At 34.8% G+C, this 23,559-nt stretch overlaps 1 protein-coding gene across 1 annotated transcript in view; it reads left to right on the forward strand.

The window, feature by feature from the left end:
- LOC148939125 (uncharacterized) overlaps positions 1 to 21,636 on the forward strand; it is a 41,818-nt gene extending 20,182 nt beyond the window's left edge. The window contains exons 5-7 of the mRNA XM_089106715.1: positions 653 to 767; positions 2,183 to 2,288; positions 21,386 to 21,636. Coding sequence (XP_088962841.1) covers positions 653 to 767; positions 2,183 to 2,288; positions 21,386 to 21,578 — 414 coding nt within the window. The 3' untranslated portion in view covers positions 21,579 to 21,636. The remainder of the gene's footprint in view (positions 1 to 652; positions 768 to 2,182; positions 2,289 to 21,385) is intronic.
- The last annotated feature ends 1,923 nt before the right edge of the window (positions 21,637 to 23,559 follow it).

A 23,559-nucleotide genomic window follows, 5' to 3' on the forward strand; every position in this document is an offset into this window, starting at 1 on the left:
ATTTTCCTTTGGTTTGTATATGGAATAAAATTATATCACGGCTTCAAACAAGCCGATGGGGGTACTGTTTTTTTTCCTCTTTATCTCAGCAGAAATTTGCTATAATGGAAAATCGTGCAAAAAAAAATTAATAAATTGCAGCAACAATGTCACATGAATGTCGGACAGAGTCAGCTGCTCTATTGTAAGGCACAGTATTTTATACAACTGTAATCTCAGCTGCGACTTCTTAAATGTTCATATATATGTTATCTATTAGCCGATGGAAATATAGTTTTAGGAGATATTAGAAATCGTTGAAAAATCGTTATCCAGAAACTCTTGCGTATCCTGAGTACTTGTGTTTGAAAATCAGGTACACAGGAAAACCTTCCGTAATTGACCTATATATCTGGGCTAACAGCATACAAAAAAAAACATGGAAAAAAAAGGAATATTTAATTTGTTTCGAGTGAGCTTTTACTTTAGAATATTAGAAAAAGTGCATTAAACTCAGAAAATTGCCGTTTCAGAGAGCACAATTGTCAGATAATTGCATTTCTGCAAAAATGTCATTTGGAACTTTGGAGACAAAATTATCTGACCCTAATATCTAAGAATAACAACTAAAATTATTTGATATAGGAATATCTAAAAAATTCAACTCTTATAGGATCAATGCTCTGACGCAACAAACATCCCGTACCCTCCACATGTCTATCTAACAGAAGAAGGACATCCAATTGTTTTTTCTGGCAATGGATCCCACGGCTTATGGGCAGCAGAAGGTATGTCAGCTACATCTTTAAATTACCAGACATTTGCTATCAACATTTTGCTCAGTCCATTTTCTCCATATAAATTCAATGGCGAAAGAAAAAAACTAAGCAATTCGTTCACTCCATTTTCTTTCTGGTTCCACGCACCAGGTATAAAGAATATGCTGAACAGATGACCATCCATAAAACCTTTCTTCTCTCGCTTATAAAAATTGAAAACCTAATTAATCAATAAACCCGAAAATCTTAGACCTGATAAAGGTCAGTTGGGGCGTCACGTTTCGGAAAAATTGGACAATGAACACGCCCTCTTCCAATCCTACTATTTACGATCTTACTTTAATTTTCGAGTTTTAGCGCTAGAAATCGCAATTTTATCGAATAAAGAAGTTTCAATTAGCCATTAGTAAGTGAATCCATCTACTTAGTCTATAAGTTTCAACCACTAACGGTAAATTTCAGCCTCCCTCCAACGAGTGTGCATTCCTATGGGACGGGAGAGGGGGAATGCAACTGCCCCCTTCAGACTTCCGTTTGGACCCTCTGGGATTTTGGAACCTGTCTTTATCTCTCCAGGAACAATCATGAAATAAAAGAAAAATGTCGGTTTTTATGCTGAAATCAACAAAAAAAAATTCGGCTGCTTCTTGGCATAATATTACTTCTTTTAAAGTACATCTGCAAACCCGAAAGAAATCTATGTGTACAGAAATCGTCGATTTGTTTGTTTGTTGGGTTTTTTTTTTTTTTTTTTTTTTCGTGTATTTTCTCTCAAATTCCGTAAGTTTCACCCCATAGCATAACATTTGATATGAGGGGATAGAGTGGCGAATCTTTCAAAACTGGGAAACGTTGCTTCAATAGATATTTCGAAAAATAATGGAAATAAAATGAAAATATATAGTTTGTTGCAAAACAAGTTGGTTATTATCTAGAGTTCTTTCACTTCTTTTTCGAAGCGTTTACGCTCGTTGCGCATCACCGCTACCTGGCGGATCAAAGAAAAAGCTAAAAATCAAAAGAAAGATGAGGGGAAATTACTGGCCCAAAACGTTGGAATGAGCTCCAAGAACAGTTTGGATAGATGTAATCTTGATCAGAAGTGTGGTTTGCAGATGTACTTTAAGGCTATTTGCTTGCTACAGTAGGCCTTTTAGAGACAAATATAAGAAAAAATACATTTTTAGCAATTCATCACCCTCACTTATAAAAGTTCTTGAAACCCTGTAACCGTCCGCTGCGTTTTCCTTTTTTGCATTTTTCCAATAAGGATTTATTGGTCATAATTATTGGCGCTCTTCACTAAGGTACTGTCACACCAGGATTTTATAAAAAATAGACTATTTATATAAAAAATGTTTTCTCGTTCAACTAGCTATAGTTAATGAGATGTTATATTATAACCGAAGGTTGCCCTTTTATAGGCGAATATGAGTACATGCGTCTCCTTGGCCTAACTGACTATACAAATGCTGGAACTCCTTGGAATACTTGGGAAAATTTGGTGCTTGTGGAATGGAATGATGAACCGTAAGTGGAAATTTTTAACTCAGACAAGAGAGGAAAAATCATTAGTAACCCAAAATAGATAGCAACCCAAAAAAACAATTGCCTCAAAATAGAGAACCACCGTGAGCACCTTTTCTTAAAAACCTTCTTCACTTAGGTTTAGTTAATTTTAGGCTTTTTAGGTTCATTTTTATTTCATTTTAATTTTTACCTTTTATTTTTTCTTTCTCTTTTTTGTTATTTCTTTAATTTCTTTTTAGTGTAACGGTAGTTCATGGTCTTCGTCTAAGTAGAGTTTTGTGACGGGTGATGTATACCCATACAAGTTTGACTTCAGGTTCGTTATTAATTTGTTTATTTAATAAAACCCTTATTTATATAAAAACAAATTATAATCTCAGTCGATTGTAGTTTGAATATTTTGTGTAACTTTCTTTAGTCACAGTTATTCATACAATCTTATTTCCACCAATTTCCATTCATTTCTTTCCAGCCTGGTTTTAAAACCCAGTGCTATATGCCTTGAATAGCAGATTAAAGTGACATGAATTTGCTATCTCCTTTCAGTGGCCTATTCCAGAATATATTATACAAGTGTAGAGTACGGCTGATCCCTCCCCCAGGAAAGTTACATCCAGCTGTTTTGACGTCCGGGAGTTTCCTTAATTTCCCGAATGGAAAATAGAAGCAGAAAAAATCCTTTAAAGTAATAAATTTCTCCATGGGTTTGCAACAGAAATGGCTATTTTCAAACCATTCAAATTGAATGTAAGCACAGCTCATCGAAGATTAAAGATATTTGACTGTCTCATGCCGAGTTTTTTTCTGCCTTGGCCCCCCCCCCCCTGAGTTTCCCCAGAGAGACGCGACTGAGTATTTTGGCTCACGCCTTTTTTCTGAGCAGCACTGTTTACAGCCTTGGTTTCTTCCACTAAAGTTCAAAATTTTCCCATTCCTCTCCAAAGCTCCCTCTCTTCTCTTTCGAGGGGCTTGCCAAAATGAAATTGTTCTCAGGTTATATAATTCATGCCATTCATAATACAAGTCCCAGGGTCCTAGCCATTTAAAATGTCATTCACCAGGAACGTGTATAGGAGGAAGGGTAGGTTTGGACTTGCAACTACACTTCTGAAACCGAAGAACCGATAGTACAATAAGAAAGACAAAGAGGAAAACTGCAAGGAAAATCACATTTTTGTAATGGTAGACTCAGAAAACTTGGGGTCTTGTGCCACTTCGCTATACCAATAGCAAAGTGGCACAAGAATGTGCCAATTCTGTTGTTTGACCGTTTGCCATTCCGAAATATAGACGTCTAAAATTTTAACTGTAATAAAATATTCTTCCATCCCTCTAGTTGCTGCAGAAATTTTGCCCCTAGTTACGCGGGTATTGGTCTTCATGTTTTGGATCTTACATTTGTACACCCAAGTAAGCTGTTCCCTGCTGTGGTTCTGCATTCATCTACATCACAGATCTCCTTTATTTAACGAAAAAAAATTATTTGGAAGTAAAAAGAACATATGCAACCAGATGCGATATTTTGTGCTAAATTCTAAATTTAATGATTTTAATAATCAAAATGACTTGGTGGCTTCATGGACGAAACTAGCCATTACAGCGCCCGAGCCAGATGTGACGGATGATGCCCTCTCTCTAAAACTAACATTACTTACATAGGATAGAAAAACAGTTTACCTTAATAATACAGTCTAATATTCGAAATAAGGAATGCAATCATGAATAGAAGAATTGAGTATTCAGATGTACATTGTCCTTGTTGTTCCGGCAACAAAATCGCTCCTGACTGAGCAGGAGCGGATCTAGTGGGTAAATTTAGGGGAAAAGCCTGGCAAACTGCACCGAAAATGGCAAAAAAGGTTTTTTACCACTTTATTTTAGATAAAATTTTATTTAAGAAAAAGTGTATATAAAATATAAAAAATATGGTTGTGAGAGCCCTTTCTCGAAGTTAAAACTAGAATATCAGCAGATTGGTTTAAGTTTTAATGTGGATAAAACGTAGCTGTCGGTTTCAACCTCAAAGGATACTCTGATAAGTCCCTCCTACTTAGTGAAACTTGTATCCCTCTCTGTAAAAGCCTTATTTACCTGGGAATGCCCATTTAAAATTCAATCAAGGAAACTATTTAGCTTGCCATCCAAAATCTTGAAAAAGACAAGGATAGCTAATGCGTCACTTGTCTCTAACGTTACCGACCTTAGTCGTGTAAATAGTTATAAACTTTTTAATAGTCTAACTGTGCCTTATCTTCTTGCTCTGTCTCCTATTTTGCAACTTTTTCCTGCTTCAAAAAAAAACTTGTTCACCGGATTTATTTTAAATTTGAGAAATTCCTTTCACATATGCCCCCTTGGATTAGTAACTCTTTTTTGTACCCAAAATTTAAGCTCATTTTTCCTTCCACAATTATTGATAAAAGGGTGACAGATTATAAATCTTCCGCCAGTAAACTAAATCATGATGGGTCCTCTTTATTTTTATGATTTTAATGATTGGGTTATGATTTTTTTTATGTCTTTTGATTTATGTCTTGATTATCTTGTGATTATGATATATGATTTGAGATCATGTCTATGATAATTATGATTGTAAAATCTACTTATTTTTGTTCAGTTTATAAGTTTTCTTTTTTTTTTCTTTTTTTTCCCCTTATGCACTCTGTCATTTACGGGATCTGCGCCCTTTTTTGTTTTGACAGGTTATAAATAAATTGAATTAAATTGAAAATAGATAATCTTATTATTATCTGAACCTTTTAAGAGCTTCTTCTTTGATGTGTTATTATGAAACGAACAAAATCTTTTGTTCATCATATCCTTACTTTTCCTTTCATCTGCTTCTTGGAATCGTGTGCTTATATTCTAAGGAGGTCAATAAAATCTACTCCTTCGATCTATATACTGGGAAAGAAATGCGACAGTATTTATATCGTGCTGCAAAGAAGAATAATTTTTAGAAACTAGCTGTAACGAATGGGATCAAGGGTTGCAACCATGGACATTTCTAGGCAGACGCTCTAGGACAAGATCCTTTTGAATGGGATCAAGGGTTTAGCAAAGTGAGGACATATCAACAAATATTGATTAGTTTTTGTGTCATGACTGAGAACTTATGAGTTATGACCTAACTGAGAAGAACTCCATTTGAGCTTCTGGAGACTTACCCCTGGGACTAAATCTAAATTGATTTTATTGGAAATTAATTAGAAAAAAACTTTCCGAAAAATAAGTTTTTCAAAGAAAATTAAAGGTCATTTTAAACTTAAGCTCAAGCGATGCAAATATCTGTTAAAATACAAACTCAAAACGACCAGGAATTACTATTAAAGAATAAATGAAACCCAAAACGAACAGAAATTAAATAAACAATCATAGCAAAAAGCATACAACAAGTAATAATATAAACGAATGAATAGATCTGAAAGCGAGTAATGCTTAGATTGAATATGAAAATCAAGCTTAAAACGAAAAAAAATATTTTGCTATTAAAGTATGAATGAAACTTAAAACGAACAGAAATTAAATAAACAATCAATGCGAACAAACATGCAATATATATTAATGTAAATGAATAAATAAATCTTAAAACGAGTGAAACTTAAATTGAATACCTAAATCAAGTTTGAATCGAATAAATATAACTACAAACAAGAGTTTGGGTATCGCCTCAGTGAAGAAGCCTTAAACCTACTGCGTCATTGGCGCCTTACTCAAAACTATATGCGTCTTGAACAGTCTTGGAAAGTATAAACAAAATCAAATTGAATTTTAGATATATAATTATATTAATTGTTGAAAGATCCATCAGTTCAAGATTTTTTTCACTGTAATTTTTATTTTCATTTTCAATGCTATAAGAACTGGAAAAGAATAAATTTGTAATATACGAGTGATTCTTTTTCAGTGAAGCGCCAATGACGCAGAAGGTTTTAGGTTCTTACAGCTAAAAAAGGGGACAGCATCCAAATTTTGCTTGTAGTGAAACTATATTTGTCTTGACCAATCTTGGAAAGAACTATTAAAATAAACTGAATATTTGATGTATAATGATATTAATTGCTGAAAGCTCATCAGTTCAAAATTTTACTGTAGTTTTAATATTTATTTTCTATATTAAGTACAAAAGAAAACATATGTAATATAATTTGTTTTCAGTAAAGCGCCAATGACGCTGTAGGTTTTAGGCTTCTACAGTGAGGCGATACCCAAACTCTTTTTTGTAGTTATTTTTATTCGATTCAAACTTAATTTGTATATTCAATTTAAGTTTCACTCGTTTTAAGATTTACTTATTCATTTACATTAATATATATTGTATGTTTGTTTGCATTGATTGTTTACTTAATTTCTGTTCGTTTTAAGTTTCATTTATACTTTAATAGCAAAATATTTTTTTCGTTTTAAGCTTGATTTTCATATTCAATCTAAGCATTACTCGCTTTAAGATCTATTCATTCATTTATATTATTACTTGTTGTATTTTTTGTCATGATTGTTTATTTAATTTCTGTTCGTTTTGGGTTTCATTTATTCTTTAATAGTAATTTCTGGTAGTTTTGAGTTTGAATTTTAACAGGTATTTGTATCTGCTGATCTTAATTTTAAAATGGCCTTTACTTTTCCTTGAAAAACTTATTTTTCGGAAAGTTTTTTTTATTTAATTTTTGTTCTTTTTTTGATTGCAAAAAGTTTCAAGTTTTTATGGCATGGGGGTTGGGGGGGGTTGCTTATTGTCCAATTATTCTTGACTTTAAAAAACAGATCTAGAACTTTCAATTTAAATTGAATGAGGCTTTTTTCAAAGTCTATACGATTAGCTCTGTAATAAAAGCCTTACATATGAACAATAGACAGCTTGCATAACTTGTGGAGAGCGATTGACAACAATGAATGGATTGAAAAAATAGCTCCAATAAGGGTGTTTAGACCATTTCACTTGCTGACACAAAGGGATCACGACTGTTTGGAATTGACCTTAATAGGATTGTGTGTGCCAAAGCAATTTTGCATCTATCACAGAGTATGTATTTTAAACTTATAATTGGATAACTATAATAGATTTACTATGTGTTCTTCCAATACAAAACTTTACCTTATTAAAGACTTTGGGGTGGGGGCGGCGTAGTTGGCATAAAGAAGAAAACTTTAGCGTAGACAGTAGAAGAGGGGAAGGGTGAGGTTGGAGACTCATCCAATACGGGGTGGAACTTCACTTATCTCTTCCGTTCCCGATTTAGGAGATTAGACAGACTCATTGGGCTGCAGAATGTTGGACCGTTTGAGTTGTGGAAGACGTTAAAATACTCAAAAATACTTTATATTTTCAGTTATTGCAGGATTGATTTCATAGATTGTGGAATGGTGAGCCCCCTGGCCCATGATTTGGGGGAGCCTCAACTCAAAATATGCAATTTTGATTAAATGTTCCGTGTTTTGTGCATATATTATTCTATATATGTTATTTTGACTTATACTTTTATCGCATTGCGTTCATTTTTAAGCCTTGAGATAAAAACTGAAACCTTAGCGTAGACAGTGGTGGGGGGGAGTCTCCCCCCTCACATGCATAATTGAGCAGCCACAAAGAAAGTAATACAAATGAAAATAATCAGTCTTTTGAAAATGTCTTTTTTCAAAAGACACGAACAAAATCGTCAGAAGGAACCTGAAGTGCTATCTCTGACATTTCCGTTGATTCTTTATTCCCGTTACTTTCAGATGTAAAATTTAGAATATTATCAAATGGGTTTAGTCGTCCCCTCCCTGAATAATTCACATTTGGAATACCCACTCCTGGGAATTCCTCCCCCTCCAAGAATATTTTATTTTCCTGCTGATAACTCCCCCGCATTAAATTCCGCCTAGCAGAAATTTCCCAGCCGTGCAATATGCTCCCCCAAACATATTCCCTTCAGATAATTTCGGATATTCATAAAAATTGAAGCTGAAATTTCTACTCAACTTTTTAGGTCAGAAGCAATGCTATAGCGTTACCTAAGTAAAGAGCCATTAGGGTTCAATGAATTAATACTTATTTATTTTTCCAGGGGCACTTTATGTGGAAAGTGCCCCTTATGGTCTTTTGACCTTTTGTTTTCTATTGTCTAAAACTTAGTAACAGAAAAAAATTATTTAAAAAAACTAAAATAACTTTACAAAAGAGATAACCATTAACAAGCACTATATAAGGCTATCCTCACATTTACGCTACAAATGGGAGGAAATTAGGGGGTCGGGTTTAATCCTAAAGGGTGGGCGGACAGGGCCAGCTGTGCACAACTCTCCCGTTGGTGGCCCTGTTTTCACTAATCTTAGTGTACAACTAAAAAACAATAAAACATCGAAACCTTATTGCCTTGATGACCTTTAGTTTTCTATTGTCTAAAACTTAGTAACTTAAGAAAATTAATTAAAAAAACTAAATTTATTTATTCATTTACATTAATATATATTTTATGTTTGTTTACATTGAATTTTTATTTAATGATTATTTGATTGTTTATATGCCCCCATGGCAGAACTTACAACGCCTACCCCCGGGTCCTGGTGGGCTGTGTCGACACCGGATTTTTTTGTTATCAGAACTTTGAACTAATTTAACAAAATGTCTATCTCAAAATTTTTATCTGATGCATTCAGGGCGTGGAGGAGGGGGGGGCGGGTAGTTACCCACAAATCTCCTTTGACTCTGAGAAAGTAAACAAGAACTTTCAATTTCCAATCAAATGAGCCCTCTCTATAGTTTATCCGTGCATCCCTTTCACAAGAAATACTGGGAAGAATTCGGAGAATCCTTTAATTACAACCCTTACCCTGAGGGGTGTGGTGTAGTTGTCATCCTCAAAGACCTAATTTCCAGAACTTGAAACTACGTTTAATAAAACAGCTGTCTCAAAATTTTGATTGGATGTGTTTGGGGAAAAGGTGGGCGTGAAAGGGGGGTTAGTTGCCCTCAATTCGCTTTCGACTATTAAAAAGGGCACTAGCACTTTGAATTTCCAATCAAATGAGACTTTTTTGAAGTTTCTACGACATCGCCTTCTATAAAAACCTTATATGCCCCCAGGGTATAACTTAAAACCCTTGCCTTGAGGGTTGTGGGGAGCGTCAGTAGAGTAGTACCTTATACTTCTAAGGGTCCATGTTCCTTCCCATGCTATTCTACGGGCCCTCTACACCTTTTCAAAGAGAGTCAGAACTCCCTCACACAGTTTGACGTAGACATTTTTTTATCTTTTTTTTTATGTTGACAAGCTATAATGTGGTCAAACATGTTTTGAGAGTATGGTCATAATTATTTAATTTAAGAAGACAGGTTTTTGAGTCAACATCCGTTTTTAGGAGCCAATCAGAGAGCGGAGGTTACTCCATATACGATAACTTGATTTGTGGTTGGGATTTGAATAAAAGGACTGATTTTCATTACAATTCATATTAGTAAGAGAATTAAATTCAAAGAGAATAGTTTATTTGAGAGGATATTAGTAGAGAAAAATGAGTGGTGCATTTACATTATTGGAGATGAATGACGGAGCCGACAACAGCAGCAACGATATACGAGTACCCAATGTGGCTGTGGAAATAGCCGGAGGCTGTAGACTATGCCTTGAGTGGGACAATATGTATGCTAGATAAGTGATATCATTAAGCAAATTCAAACAGGAGGAGCAACTATGTTATGCTGGAAAAGTGAATATTCTTCATATAAATAAACTTCGGTCAACATTAGATATCCTATCGAAATATAATGATGAGAACAAAATGTATCAGTCAGTATTATTATTGGTGTATTTATGCTCAATAAAATGGTTTTAAACCAATGGTATTTTTCTTTCTATAGTATATTAACGCATATTTTTTAGAGTAGAAAAAGAAATTCTGATTATTCTATAATCTGTTGTGAGAGTTTTAGGACTAAAAAAAAAATGGATAGATTCGGGAAAGAGCAAATCATGGGGAATTGAGTTCATATGGAAAAACTTTGATTCTAGGTACTGATTTTCTAGAGTTTTCTATTCAAAGGAAGATATTTTCTCGGGAAATGCTTGTCGATATAATGAAAAGTGATTCTCCATCATTAGACTATTGTATGAAGCTTCTACGTCGTGGTCCAAATGCATTTACACAATTTATTGATATATTGATCACGACATGGCAAAATGATATTGTGGACATGCTTTTAAACATTAGTTTAGAAAATTGGGACTTTTTTTTCATGAGAAAGATGGTGCTCAAGGATGATTTACACCTCTCTCTATCTCAGACAATTTCTTGTTGTTGCTAGCTCAGTTTCAATGTGGCAGTGAGAGTTTCAACACATGAAAAAATGTTCTATACATGTCCGCTATGTATGTACACACTGGGCAGCTGGTCCTCATGTGAGGATCGTAAAATGATTGATGGATTAGAAGAAAAGTGCGGATTATAAAACCTGCGTATATTGCAGAGGAGATATGCAGTGCAAATTTTATATTGTCATTCATGTTTTGGAGAATTATGTAACTATCTTCCTCGAGGGCATCTATGCTCCGATTGTCACTATGATAAATGCAATCAGTGGGAGAATATATATCCCAGTATGATTGGAAAGAATTCTAATCGTGATTTTAGTTTATTGCTAGGAGATTGGTATCGTCGTGGTTTTTCTGATTGTTCTGGGAGGAGGAGCCGGGTCAGCAATTCAACTGTTGGAACAACAAAAGAATATGGTTTCTACGTCATCGCTGTGAAGACAATGGGTGTTATGATTATATTTCCACTAATTTTTATTTGGCGGTGAAGGATTGTGATTCGACATTTGAGAACATTGTTTGTGAAATTGCTTGAAATAGGCAAATTGAAACATGTGAATTCTATAGAATTAATGAGAATAGTGTCATTGGCTATACAAATAGATATGAAAAGAGCGAAGTCACATTCTACTGTAGAAAATGTGACCCTGACATTGCAGTACATCAGGATCAGTACACTGTGAAATCAGGATAATCTACCTGCATTAGTTGTTTTCGACAACTACCTATACCTAGTAGAAGATGAAATCTAAAGAGTCAAAAAGTCGTTTTTTATCATGTATATAAATTTTTATTAATAAGCAATTTCACATACATTTTTAGAACATTTTATTCGCAGTGCACAAAAATCAATATTAAAGACACTTGTAAGTATGTTCTCCAATAAAAAGTTGTTCAATTAAAGTCAGCAAACGTGAATATCAAGAAACTGCATTTAGTTATATTTACGGTGTCTGGACTTTAAAAAGAGTAGTGCAAAAAAGGCACTCATAATGTTTGCTGAGACCTCTTTTTCTCGTTTAATTTGAACAATAAGTTCCCCGCCAATTTCAATAAATTTACTGATGTATTATTCGTAGATTATATACGATAATGCAAGAGAATCAAAAAATTCAATATTCTTTGCTGTTGGAAAGATGCATAGCCAATGGCCGGTCTTCAACGTCGATGGACTGCTATTAACAATGATTAGGGTATTGTTAACACTTGGAATTTTTTCAATGAAGTCCGAAGGTATGCAAAAGGACTTGTACTGGGACATGTACGAATCAATACTAAATAAATTGATGATTTTGTTATTGTTCATGGTGCTAGGTCTAGTAGAACACTGCCGTCGGGTGTGATTTCCCAATAGGTTTCAAATTGACTCAGTGATATTAGCGTGATACTCTCAGTCAAAGCATCGGCAAATGTACACTCTAAACGTAAATTCACTGTTCGTACTATGCTCATATCCCCGACAAATCCAAAACAATTACCCCATGATTTTTTGAAAACATTGAATCGGTTATTCCATTTTCAAATAGTTGAGAGTCATGATCTAGGGATTGCATGGTCAACTCGTACAGAGTTCTATATGATTTTTTGTTAAAAGATAGAGTGTACAGTGTAATACCATTCACTTTGCACACAAGGCTAGATAGACCGAAAAAAATTAAAATCATGGGGGGATTCAGTCCAGGATCCAACTGTACTGCCACTCTTCACAAAGGCCAAAGCCAATTTCGATGGGATTTCTCCATTGATAAATGATGAATCGCTATAGCTACGAGAGCCGGTGGCAATGTGACGTTGATTGGTGATCGTATGGGGGACAAGAAGTTTAATGTTGTTGCCATTGGCTCTTAGCTTTTCTACTGCCAATGCAACAGAGCTCATAACTTGTTGTTTTCGGACGTGGAGAATTGTAGATGTGATAATGACATTTGCATCGGGTGCTGCAGGAAGTGTTTTTCTCAAAATGAAATTCGATGGGGCCAGTTGCAACTTTATGTCAATCTTGACATTGGGGGGTAACCATTGAGATATATTGAATATCTCATGACTTAATTTTCTAACCAGATCATACTCCTGGCTCACTGCTGTAGTCAACTCACCGTCAGTATCAAAACCTGATCGATATTCATAACCTAATGACTGTCCCCTCAACTCCATGTATGCCTTTTGTGTCACCATTACAAATTGTATTTAGCTTGCATTGTTGAATATATTATTGCAAGTGCTCGCCCATTTTCCATTAATAAATACATTAATTTGTTTGAATAGGTTGTGTAGAATACAGTTCTCGTGAGAGAGACCGTCGGCAGCAGTTGGAGTTGTATTCTCTGACCTTTTCTTCACCGCAACATTTAAATCAATAAATGTTGATGACAAATCCATGAAATAGTCTTCGATTGAAGATATTTCAATGTGTATATTGTTCGAGAGGGGTTTTTGGGGATGAAATTGTCCATAGTAGCCATACTTGACAATGACATACACATTTTCAGCAGTGAACAGATTCAATGAGAACGTGATTGAAGGGTATCATTTCTTGTTGGGGAGATGTCATCTTAAGAGAAGAAATCCTTGGTTGATCTAACAGTCTTTTTCTTTTATTGCTTATCAGGTTCCGTTGTTTTCTTCATCAGTCCTTGTTGGTATCCTTTGCTTTCTGCCTGGGTCGAGACTGATAAGTGAATGATGTGCACGCATCCTTTTCAATCCCTCCCCATTTATCCGAGATTTTAATTGCTCACCAACGGCTCTTGCTGAAGAATTAATATTTTCCTTAACACTCTCCTTGAAATTCTTGCCCGACCCCCAGTCCTGTAGTGTGGAGGCAGCAAAATTTGATGCAGCAGGTACAAGATATTTTCTAGCAAGGGGTAGTGCAGAACGAAATAGCCTAGCAAACCAGCTACCAAGACAATAGCCAGCTACTACTCCTTTTTATTTGGTTTCTTTCCCCCATTTACAAATTCTGTGTCATACTGGAGAACAACCAACCCCAACCCAAGATTTTCATTTGCTTTTTTAAATATGGTTATTTCTTTCAAGGACACCGGATACTTCCCCTCTAAACAGCCAAAATTTACTTTAAGGAAATTTTCCCCACTGTTACGCGTAAGTCCGTCTAGATTTTTCATTGAAGACTCATCTTTTAATGTTTTATAGGCTGCTGCTAAAAATGCATATTTAAAGCATTGCAGCCCCGTGTCAAAATCGAAACTCTGAACCCCTTTGGTAGCCAACAAATCTGGACGGCATTTTATTTTTTTTACCCCGTCCTCCCCTTAAAATAAATTTTTTTTAAATCTACTGAGATTCAGATCCATGTGTTCAATGTATAAAATTGTGTACCCACATCCCCTCTCGTTAGATGTGTCCAAAGTCGAAATTAATTTATTTACCCAGTTGAAAAAGTTACCCTCAAATTCATTTAGTCCAGGTGAAAAATTTTGATTGTAATTTTAATAATGAAAATAAAAAAAGTTTCCGTTTGCCCCCATTTTTATATAAAAACTTTTTTTGTATGAAGCTTTATCCCCCCCCTGACCCCTCCCCCCGATTCCTGAGTCTCAATCTCAATAAGTACTTGAATTTGGTCGATTTAGGTATGAAGAATATTTACAGGGTGTTTTAAAATGACATACCCGTCAACCATGTTTTCTTCGGGAGGATTAAAATCTACCTTATATGTTTGTAGGTGACCTAAAGCAGAATCTAACAAATCAAATTCACGTAGTTCCGGGGACATGACACTATTTTCATGTCCTGCACCTATTCGCACAGGACCAAATTCACTAAATATAAAATAATCTTCAAAAATATCCCAGGGAACATTAGGTCCAACAATTTGCATAAGGCTGTCCATTTCTTCAGTTGTAAATTGAAAATCCAAGGGGATACCAAATAACGTACCTTCACTAACATCATCATCCGGCGAGAGGGGACAATTACCCAAGATATTTTGAAGTCCTGGGCCAGCGAAGGCAGTTGTTTTCGTAGCTTCCCCCTGTAACTAGAAAATGAATGGATTGTGTTTTTTTTCTTTGACGAAAGTTTTATGACAATTATAGCACAATATTTTTTTCTTAGTTGGATTTTTTCTTTGAGGAAAGTTTTATCATAATTATAGCTAACTATTTTTTTTCTTAGTTGGATTTATCAAACAATTTATTTTTTTTTAGGAAAGTTTTATCACAATTAAAGCACACTATTTATTTCTTAGTTGGATCTTAGTTGGCATCAAACAATTCTTTCTTTTAGGAAAGTTTTATCACAACTATAGCTCACTATTTTTGTTTCCTAGTCGGATTTATCAAACAATTTTTTTTTCTTAATTGAATTTTTTATTTATCAAACGAATGCATAATAAATTACGAATTTTCGCTTATAGCATTATTTACAAAACAAATGCATAATAAATTAAAAATTTTGTTAATAGCACACACATGCATATATAAACATGCGCACACACTCACACACACACACTTTCACACACACGCGTACACACACACTCACACACACACGCGTAGACACTCACACACACACACACACGTATGCGCACACGCGTTCACACACACGCGTACACGCTCACACACAAGCGCACACACATCGCAACGTTTGACTAATAGCAATAAAATATGGTAAAAAAAAAATCTCAATAATTCAATAATTGTCAATAATTATAAAAAAAATAAAAAAAAAACTCAATAATTGTCTTAATAGCTCATTAAAAAAAAAATTGACTCTTTTTTTCCTACAAATCTAGTCATCCATAAAAAATAGCGATCAGATTCATTTTCCTACAAATCTACTCGTTTTAAAAATCTACTATTTGTAATAGCAATAACGTAAAGTACATTAGGTATAAAATATATACATTTCCAATTTTGTTAATAACACACACACACAAACACACAACAAAATAGTGAAAATCATTACGTTGTTATTGAATTTGCAATATTCATTTTACTATCTCAGTGAATTATCAAGTAGACAGGAAAATAAGCAGCGCATGCACAGTTCAGACACATACACACACACAAACACACAACAAAATAGTCAAATTCATTACGTTGTTATTAAATTTGCAATATTCATTATACTATCTCAATGAATTATCGAGTAGACAGAAAAATATGCAGCGCATGCACCACTCACACACATACACACACACAAACACACAACAAAATAGTGAAAATCCTTACGTTTTTATTGAAATATTCATTATACTATCTCAATGAATTATCGAGTAGACAGAAAAATAAGCAGCGCATGCACCGCTCACACACATACACACACACAAACACACAACAAAATCGTGAAAATCCTTAAGTTGTTATTGAATTTGAAATACTCATTATACTATCTCAATGAATTATCGAGTAGACGGAAAAATAAGCAGCGCATGCACCACTCACACACACATACATACGCACACATTTTTCCCCCAAACCACAAAACTAAATTCCTCCTAGCATTTTTTAAGTAAATAATCATGTATAAGATAGAGGTAAAAATACCTACATTTCCAAATTGAGACTGCACTTGTACATCTGAAGCCCCTGGCAAAGCATGAAGGAGGGTGTCCTCCCAATCTTGACTAGATGAGGCTGACGCATTATGAGAATCTATCCACTCCCTCTTGAATTTTCTGCCAGGTTGCATAGAGGTTTGTACAGAGCTGACACTGGCTTGAGAGGCTCGTGGCTGGTCCAGAGAACTTGTAATGGAGCTGGTATATTTAATGATGGATGGCCTTGCAGCTTGCATCGATGTGATATCACCCCATCTTGGTCTCTTTTCAAGGGGGGAGTAATTGTAGGAATCTTCCTCCTCCTTAAAAAAGAAGAGAAATTTAGCAAGGAAATAATAACCTCTCTCTCACAGATAAATTGCCCTCTAAAGTTTATTTTGATGTTTGTAGTGCTTTAGAAATATTTTCAAAAAGCTTCTAAAGTAAAATTTTGGAACATTTTGAGTTTTGGGGGGAGGGGGATTTCAAAAACATCTTGCCATAACATAATTTATCCTCTAAAGTTGATTCTGATGTTCTAGCGCTCTATGTCTTAGTGCTTTAGAAATATTTAAAAAGACTTCTAAAGTAAAATTTTGGAAAATTTGAGTTTGGGGGGGAAGGGGGATTTCAAAAACATCTTCCCATAATATAATTTGCCCTATAAATTAGATTCTGATATTTGTAGCACTCTATGTCTTAGCGCTTTATAAATAATTAAAAAGTTTTCTAATGTAGAATTTTGAAAATTTTGAGTTTGGGGGGAGGGGGATTTCAAAAACATCTTGCCATAACATAATTTGCCCTATAAACCCGATTCTGATATTTGTAGCACTCTATGTCTTAGCGCTTTAGAAATAATTAAAACGGCTTCTAATGTAGAATTTTGGAAAATTTGAGTTTGGAGGGATGGGAGATTTCAAAAACATCTTCTCATAATATAATTTGCCCTATAAAGTCGATTCTGATATTTGTAGCACTCTATGTCTTAGCGCTTTTAGAAATAATTAAAAAAGCTTCTAAAGTAAAATTTTGGAAAATTTTGAGTTTGGGGGGAAGGGGGATTTCAAAAACATCCCCCCATAATAAAAATCATCCCCTAAAGTAGATTCTGATGTTTGTAACACTATATCTATTAGCGGTTTAGAAATATTAAAAAAAGGCTCTAAAGTAAAATTTTTTAAAATTTTGAGTTTGGGGGGAAGGGGGATTTCAAAAACATCCCCCCCCCCATAATATAAATTATCCCCTAAATTCGATTCTGATTTTCGTAACGCTATATCTATTAGCACTTTAGAAATATTTAAAAAAGGTTCTAAATTAAAATTTTTGAAAATTTTGAGTTTGGGGGGAAGGGGGATTGCAAAAACATCCCCCCATAATATAAATTATCCCCTAAAGTCGATTCTGATATTTGTAACGCTATATCTATTAGCACTTTAGCAATATTTAAAAAAGGTTCTATATTAGAATTTTGGAAATTTTGAGTTTGGGGGTAGTCTGTTAAATGTGAGCTAAAATCCAAATTAATACAAAATTTAAAATTTCCCCCCAAGAAAATATTTGAATATGATTTGGTCTTATATAAATTCTAAGTTTCTGGCGAGAATTAAACAAACCCTGTCTTAATCATCAACCTTTTGTTTTCATAACTCAGATAAGACACGTTTGAACTCTGGCTTCAAAAGGGACTCTCTGTAATTATAAACACATGTGGTTTTAGACCGGAAAAAAGATTTTTTGATAATTGAGAAAAGGGAAATTTTTCGAACGAAATAACTAAAACTAAGGAATTATGCTCTTAAACAGAGCAGTGGGGGATGGGTTTTTGTTTACATAATAGAAAAAAAGCGTACTTTGTGTTTTCTAGCGAGTATACTCATCATATTTTAGGGTTTGTATTGATGGAGGGGGAGGGGGGCTAAGTCCCCTGAATTTTGAATTTACTGGTAAAATGATTTATATCTGGAAATAAATTAAGAAATTCAGTAAGCTATACTCACGTTGACAATTGAAGTATCCATTGTTTCAAAGTTAATATTATTCAATGTACTTTCTACGATATGTTAAAACATAATGAAAATTAAATCGTAATGTATGAACATTTTATACAAAATCTCAAGGATGAATAAAAAACCAGTCCTTTTATTTTTAACCAATCACCACTCGAGTTACCATATATTGAGCAAGCACCAATGTCTATGATTGGTTCTTAAAAAGTGGATGTTGGATCGAAAAACAGTCCGGTTTAGTTATATAATTTCGACTATGCTCACAAAACATGTTGGACAACATTATATCATGCCAGCTTTTAAAAAAAATGTGCACATGAACTCACGACGTACATTATTATGAAATTCTTATCAATAACAAAAAAAAACAGTCTGCTTGAGTTATATAATTATGATCATACTCTTAAAACATGTTTGACCACATTGTACCTTGCCAACTTAAAAAAAAAAAAAAAAAAAAAAAAAATGTCTACGTCAAACTGTGTGAGGGAGTTCTGACTCTCTTTTAAAAGGTGTAGAGGGCCCGTAAAATAGCATGGGACGGAACATGGACCCTTAGAAGTATAAGGTACTACTCTACTAGTGTCCTCTTCAAAAACATATTTTCTATCTGAAAATCAATTACGCTGAACAAAATGGCTATCTCAAAATTTTGATTGAATGTGTTTGGGGGAATGATGGGTGCGGGGGGGGCTAGTTGCCCTCCAATCCCTTTTTATTATTAAAAAAGGCACTAGCCCTTTAAATTTCCAATCGAATGAGCCTTTTTTAAAGTTTCTACGAAAACGCCTTCCATAAAAACCTTATATGCCCCCAGAGCATAGCTTAAAACCCTTGCCCTAAGGGTTTTGGGAGATTGTCCTCCTCAAAAACATATTTTCTATCTGGAAATCAACTACGCTGAACAAAATGGCTATCTTAAAATTTTGATTGGATGTGTTTGGGGGAATGATGGGCGTGGGGGGGCTAGTTGCCCCCCAATCACATTCAACTATTAAAAAGGGCACTATCCCTTTGAATTTCTTATCGAATGAGCCTTTTTTGAAGTTTCTACGACAACAACTTCTATAAAAACCTTATATGCCCCCAGGGCATAATTTAAAACCCTTGCACTGAAGGTTGTGGGGGAGTGTCCTCCTTAAAAACATATTTTCTATTTGGAAATCAACTAAGCTGAACAAAATGGCTATCTCAAAATTTCGATTGGATGTGTTTGGAGGAATGATGGGCATGGGGGGGCTAGTTGCCCTCCAATCATTTTCAACTATTAAAAAGGGCACTAGAACTCTGGATTTCCAATCGAATGGGCCCCCTTTAAAGTTTTTACGACGACCCCTTCCGTATGAAGTGCCTCTGGGAAAAAAATAATAATAATAATAAATAAATAATAAAACATTGGAGCCGTATGGCCTTTACGGTGTTGCCTCAACGCTACAGCGTTGCCTCTGATATACTTAATTGCTAGGCAGCATCAATTAGCGTTGAAGAGTTGCGGTGGCGCAGCCCCCTAGTTCCGGACTTGGTTCGGATCCTTCCAACCCAAACCGCAACTATGGAAATTTGCATCACGACTTCTGGAAAACTTGGAAAGCCCTGTTTTGTTACTTCAGAAATAAAGCCTTATCTCCCTATGGGCTCATTTGCTCGCACACTAAGTGTCGCCATGCGCCCTAACGTATATCTAATATAAAACATTATAAATTGTAAAAACAACTGAACCCATGTATTATAGTGTTCCAGCTAGCCTTATAAGATCGTCACCTGTTAATACTGGAACCACCAGAACTGAATAAAAAATATTATACAGCCTATCGCAACGTTCACGGACAACTTTCGAAAACATGCATGATTGGTTGGGAAAATGAGTTGAGGAGAAATTGAAGGGTTTGATGGGGCATTGAGGGATTTGAGAAGAAATTGATTGGTCGGAGAAAGTATTGACGGGGGATTATATATGACACACATATAACATTTGGAGTTAAAATCAGTTCGGTCCATTTTCAAAATACAGCTCTGGTTGTTATGAATGTTTCATGGAGGCACCTAATTTCGGTGGTTTCAGAGAGGTTAGACATCTGTCAATAACATTGAGTCGATATTGTTTTGCGTTTTATACAAAACCTCTTATTTTTTGTTGAGTATATCAAATTTTGTCTTAACCATGCAGTATTTGCGGAAGGTTTTAGTTTTCTGCTTTAATTGGAAGAAAAGTGCAGCTGTAGTACATCGAATGCTTGTAGAAATTTATGATGACAATACTCCAACTGATCATGTAGGGAAGGGCTTTGATATTTCAAGAATGGCGATTTCAGCGTTGGAAATACGCCTTACTTTGGATAGCAAATAGAAATTAAAAAACTAAGAATTGGAGTCATAACCCGAGGAAGATCCGAGTCAAACGCAAGAGGAGCTTGGAGAATTATTGGGAGTTAAGCAACAAGCCATTTTCGTACGATTAAAATCTATGGGAATGATTCACAAGCAAGGCAATTGGTTGCCTCATGAATTGAAACAGAGAGATGTTGAAAGGCGATTTTTCACTTGCGAGCAGTTGATTCAAAGGCAACAAAGAGAATTTTTTTTTTTTTACATCGGATTGTGACTGAGGCTGAGGAATGGATAATCTACATTAACCTCAAGACGAAAAATACTACGCTATGCCGTTCATGGGTTGCCATCGACCGCAACATCAGCACCAAAGGCGAATATTCATTGTTTGAGGGTCTTGCTATTTATTTGGTTGGACGAAAAGGGTGTTAAGCATCTATTACCCTGCGACTCCATTATGGGCCATCGGTAGAGGCTACAATTGATTCATTTGAGCTCTGCATTGCGGGCAAAATGGCCGGAGTACGAGCAAATAATTTTAAAATGGATATTCTGTCCCCTCCCAACCTTAGTGACGCCATTGCCCCCGAAAATACCCCTAGACCTAACTATTGCCAATAACTAGACTTTGACAATATGATGCTACTTTACAATGTAAATAAACTTTTTACTTATAAAAACATAAGCTATTTGTAATTGAACTTGACATTAAGTTAAATTTACTATTTAATTAATTTAATTAATTTTACTAAATCAATTGAATTTGAAAATAGGGGAAAATATAGTAAAACTGGTGTTTTTAAGGTCCAGTGAACAACTTCTAAAAAAAAATAGTGAATATTTCGGCAAGACCACCGCTAGCAAGCCCCAGCGCAAAAAAAAATAATTTTGTAACAGCGCTGTTGAGTGATGCTGAGTGTTGATGATGTATATTATTTTGTTTTTCTTCTCCTTTTGTAGACTTTCTCAAGAACTGCAGTGGATTGAGTTTCTTGGTCGCTGGGGTAATTCAAAAGATGGCTGTGGCGTCGAACTTGTCAGTGGCGAATGCATTCTTGGGGGCGGTCCAAGAGGACCTGAAAAACCAAATGACTTTCCGACCATAACTGCTTCAACACAGAAGTTTAGTTCAGTTTCTAGAAGGCTTCTTTGATGTTTTTTTTCTCACAATTATAAATTTCTTTGGTTTGATTACAGTCTGCACTTTCGTTTTTTTCGAAGTTCAGTCAAGAAAGTAGCATGTATTGACTAAGACACTACGTACAGGTGTGGCAGCTTGCGACGTTTCTAAGCCAAATAAAAGTTTTATCAAGAAGTGGAGGTTTTATTGGTCCCCAGGTTTTTTCAAAAGTGAGAAAGTAGGCACCTAATGGAGAAAGAGACCGATGAAAGCAGTGTAAAAAAAGGTGAAATAAAATGATATGGCTAATGTAAAATAATGAGGGTGGAAATTTCTCATTTGAAGGCAAAATGTTTAACATCTCTGAAGGGCTTAAATCGTGAGAGTGAGACCGAAATCAAGCTAAGTCCTGGATTTCCAGATTTTATTATTTAGCCCCGGAAAAATAGCATCATAACACACCTACATCTCAGTTCTTGGCACTGATGCAAGACCTTGAAGCAAGCCCATACAGCTGTTACAGGCTGTTACAGCTGTCTTAAATATAAATTGCTGTCCGTCGTATGAGAGGAAGGTTTCTGATTCATTCAAGGTCAATTTTGAAACTTATATATTTACAAGAACCAGCTTTTAGTTATCACTTGTATAAAACGTAAAGAGGCCAATCATAGTAAATCTGTAAATCATAATTATAGCACACTATTTTTTTTCCTAGTCGGATTTATCAAAAAAAAAAATTTTTCTTAATTGGATTCTTATTTATCAAACAAATGCATAATAAATTAAGAATTTTTGCTTATAGCATTATTTACAAAACAAATGCATAATAAATGACAAATTTTTTTAATAGCACACACATGCATATATAAACATGCGCACACACTCACACACACACACGTTCACACACACGCGTACACACACACACACACACACACACGCACACACTCACACACACACGTATGCACACTCACGTTCACACACACGCGTACACACACACACACACATGCGCACACACATTGCAACGTTTGACTAATATCAATGAAATATGGTAAAAAAAAATCTCAATAATTCAATAATTATCATTAATTATAAAAAAAATAATAAAAAAAAACTCAATAATTGTCATAATAGCTCATTAAAAAAAATTGACTCTTTTTTTTCCTACAAATCTAGTCTCCCATAAAATATAGCGATCAGATTCATTTTCCTACAAATCTACTCGTTTTAAAAATCTACTATTTGTAATAGCAATAACGTAAAGTACATTAGGTATAAAATATATACATTTCCAATTTTGTTAATAACACACACACACACACGCAAACACACAACAAAATAGTAAAAATCATTACGTTGTTATTGAATTTGCAATATTCATTTTACTATCTCAATGAATTATCAAGCAGACAGAAAAATAAGCAGCGCATGCACCGCTCACAGACACACACACATACACACACACAAACACACAACAAAATTGTGAAAATCATTACGTTGTTATTAAATTTGCAATATTCATTATACTATATCAATGAATTATCGAGTAGACAGAAAAAATATTCAGCGCATGCACCGCTCACACACATACACACACAAACACACAACAAAATAGTGAAAATCATTACGTTGTTATTGAATTTGCAATATTCATCATACTATCTCAATGAATTATCGAGTAGACAGAAAAATATGCAGCTCATGCCCCGCTCACACACACACACACACACAAACACACAACAAAATGGTGAAAATCATTACGTTGTTATTGAATTTGAAATATTCATTATATTATCTCAATGAATTATCGAGTAGACAGAAAAATAAGCAGCGCATGCACCGCTCACACACACACACATACACACACATTTTTCCCCCAACCCACAAAACTCAATTCCTCCTAACATTTTTTAAGTAAATAATCATGTATAAGATAGAGGTAAAAATACCTACATTTCCAAATTGAGACTGCACTTGTACATCTGAAGCCCCTGGCAAAGCATGAAGGAGGGTGTCC

Source organism: Artemia sp. Qi Xiang Cuo, chromosome 21, assembly GCF_049724085.1.
Source record: "Artemia sp. Qi Xiang Cuo chromosome 21, ASM4972408v1, whole genome shotgun sequence".
NCBI classification, from domain to species: Eukaryota; Metazoa; Arthropoda; class Branchiopoda; order Anostraca; family Artemiidae; genus Artemia; species Artemia sp. Qi Xiang Cuo.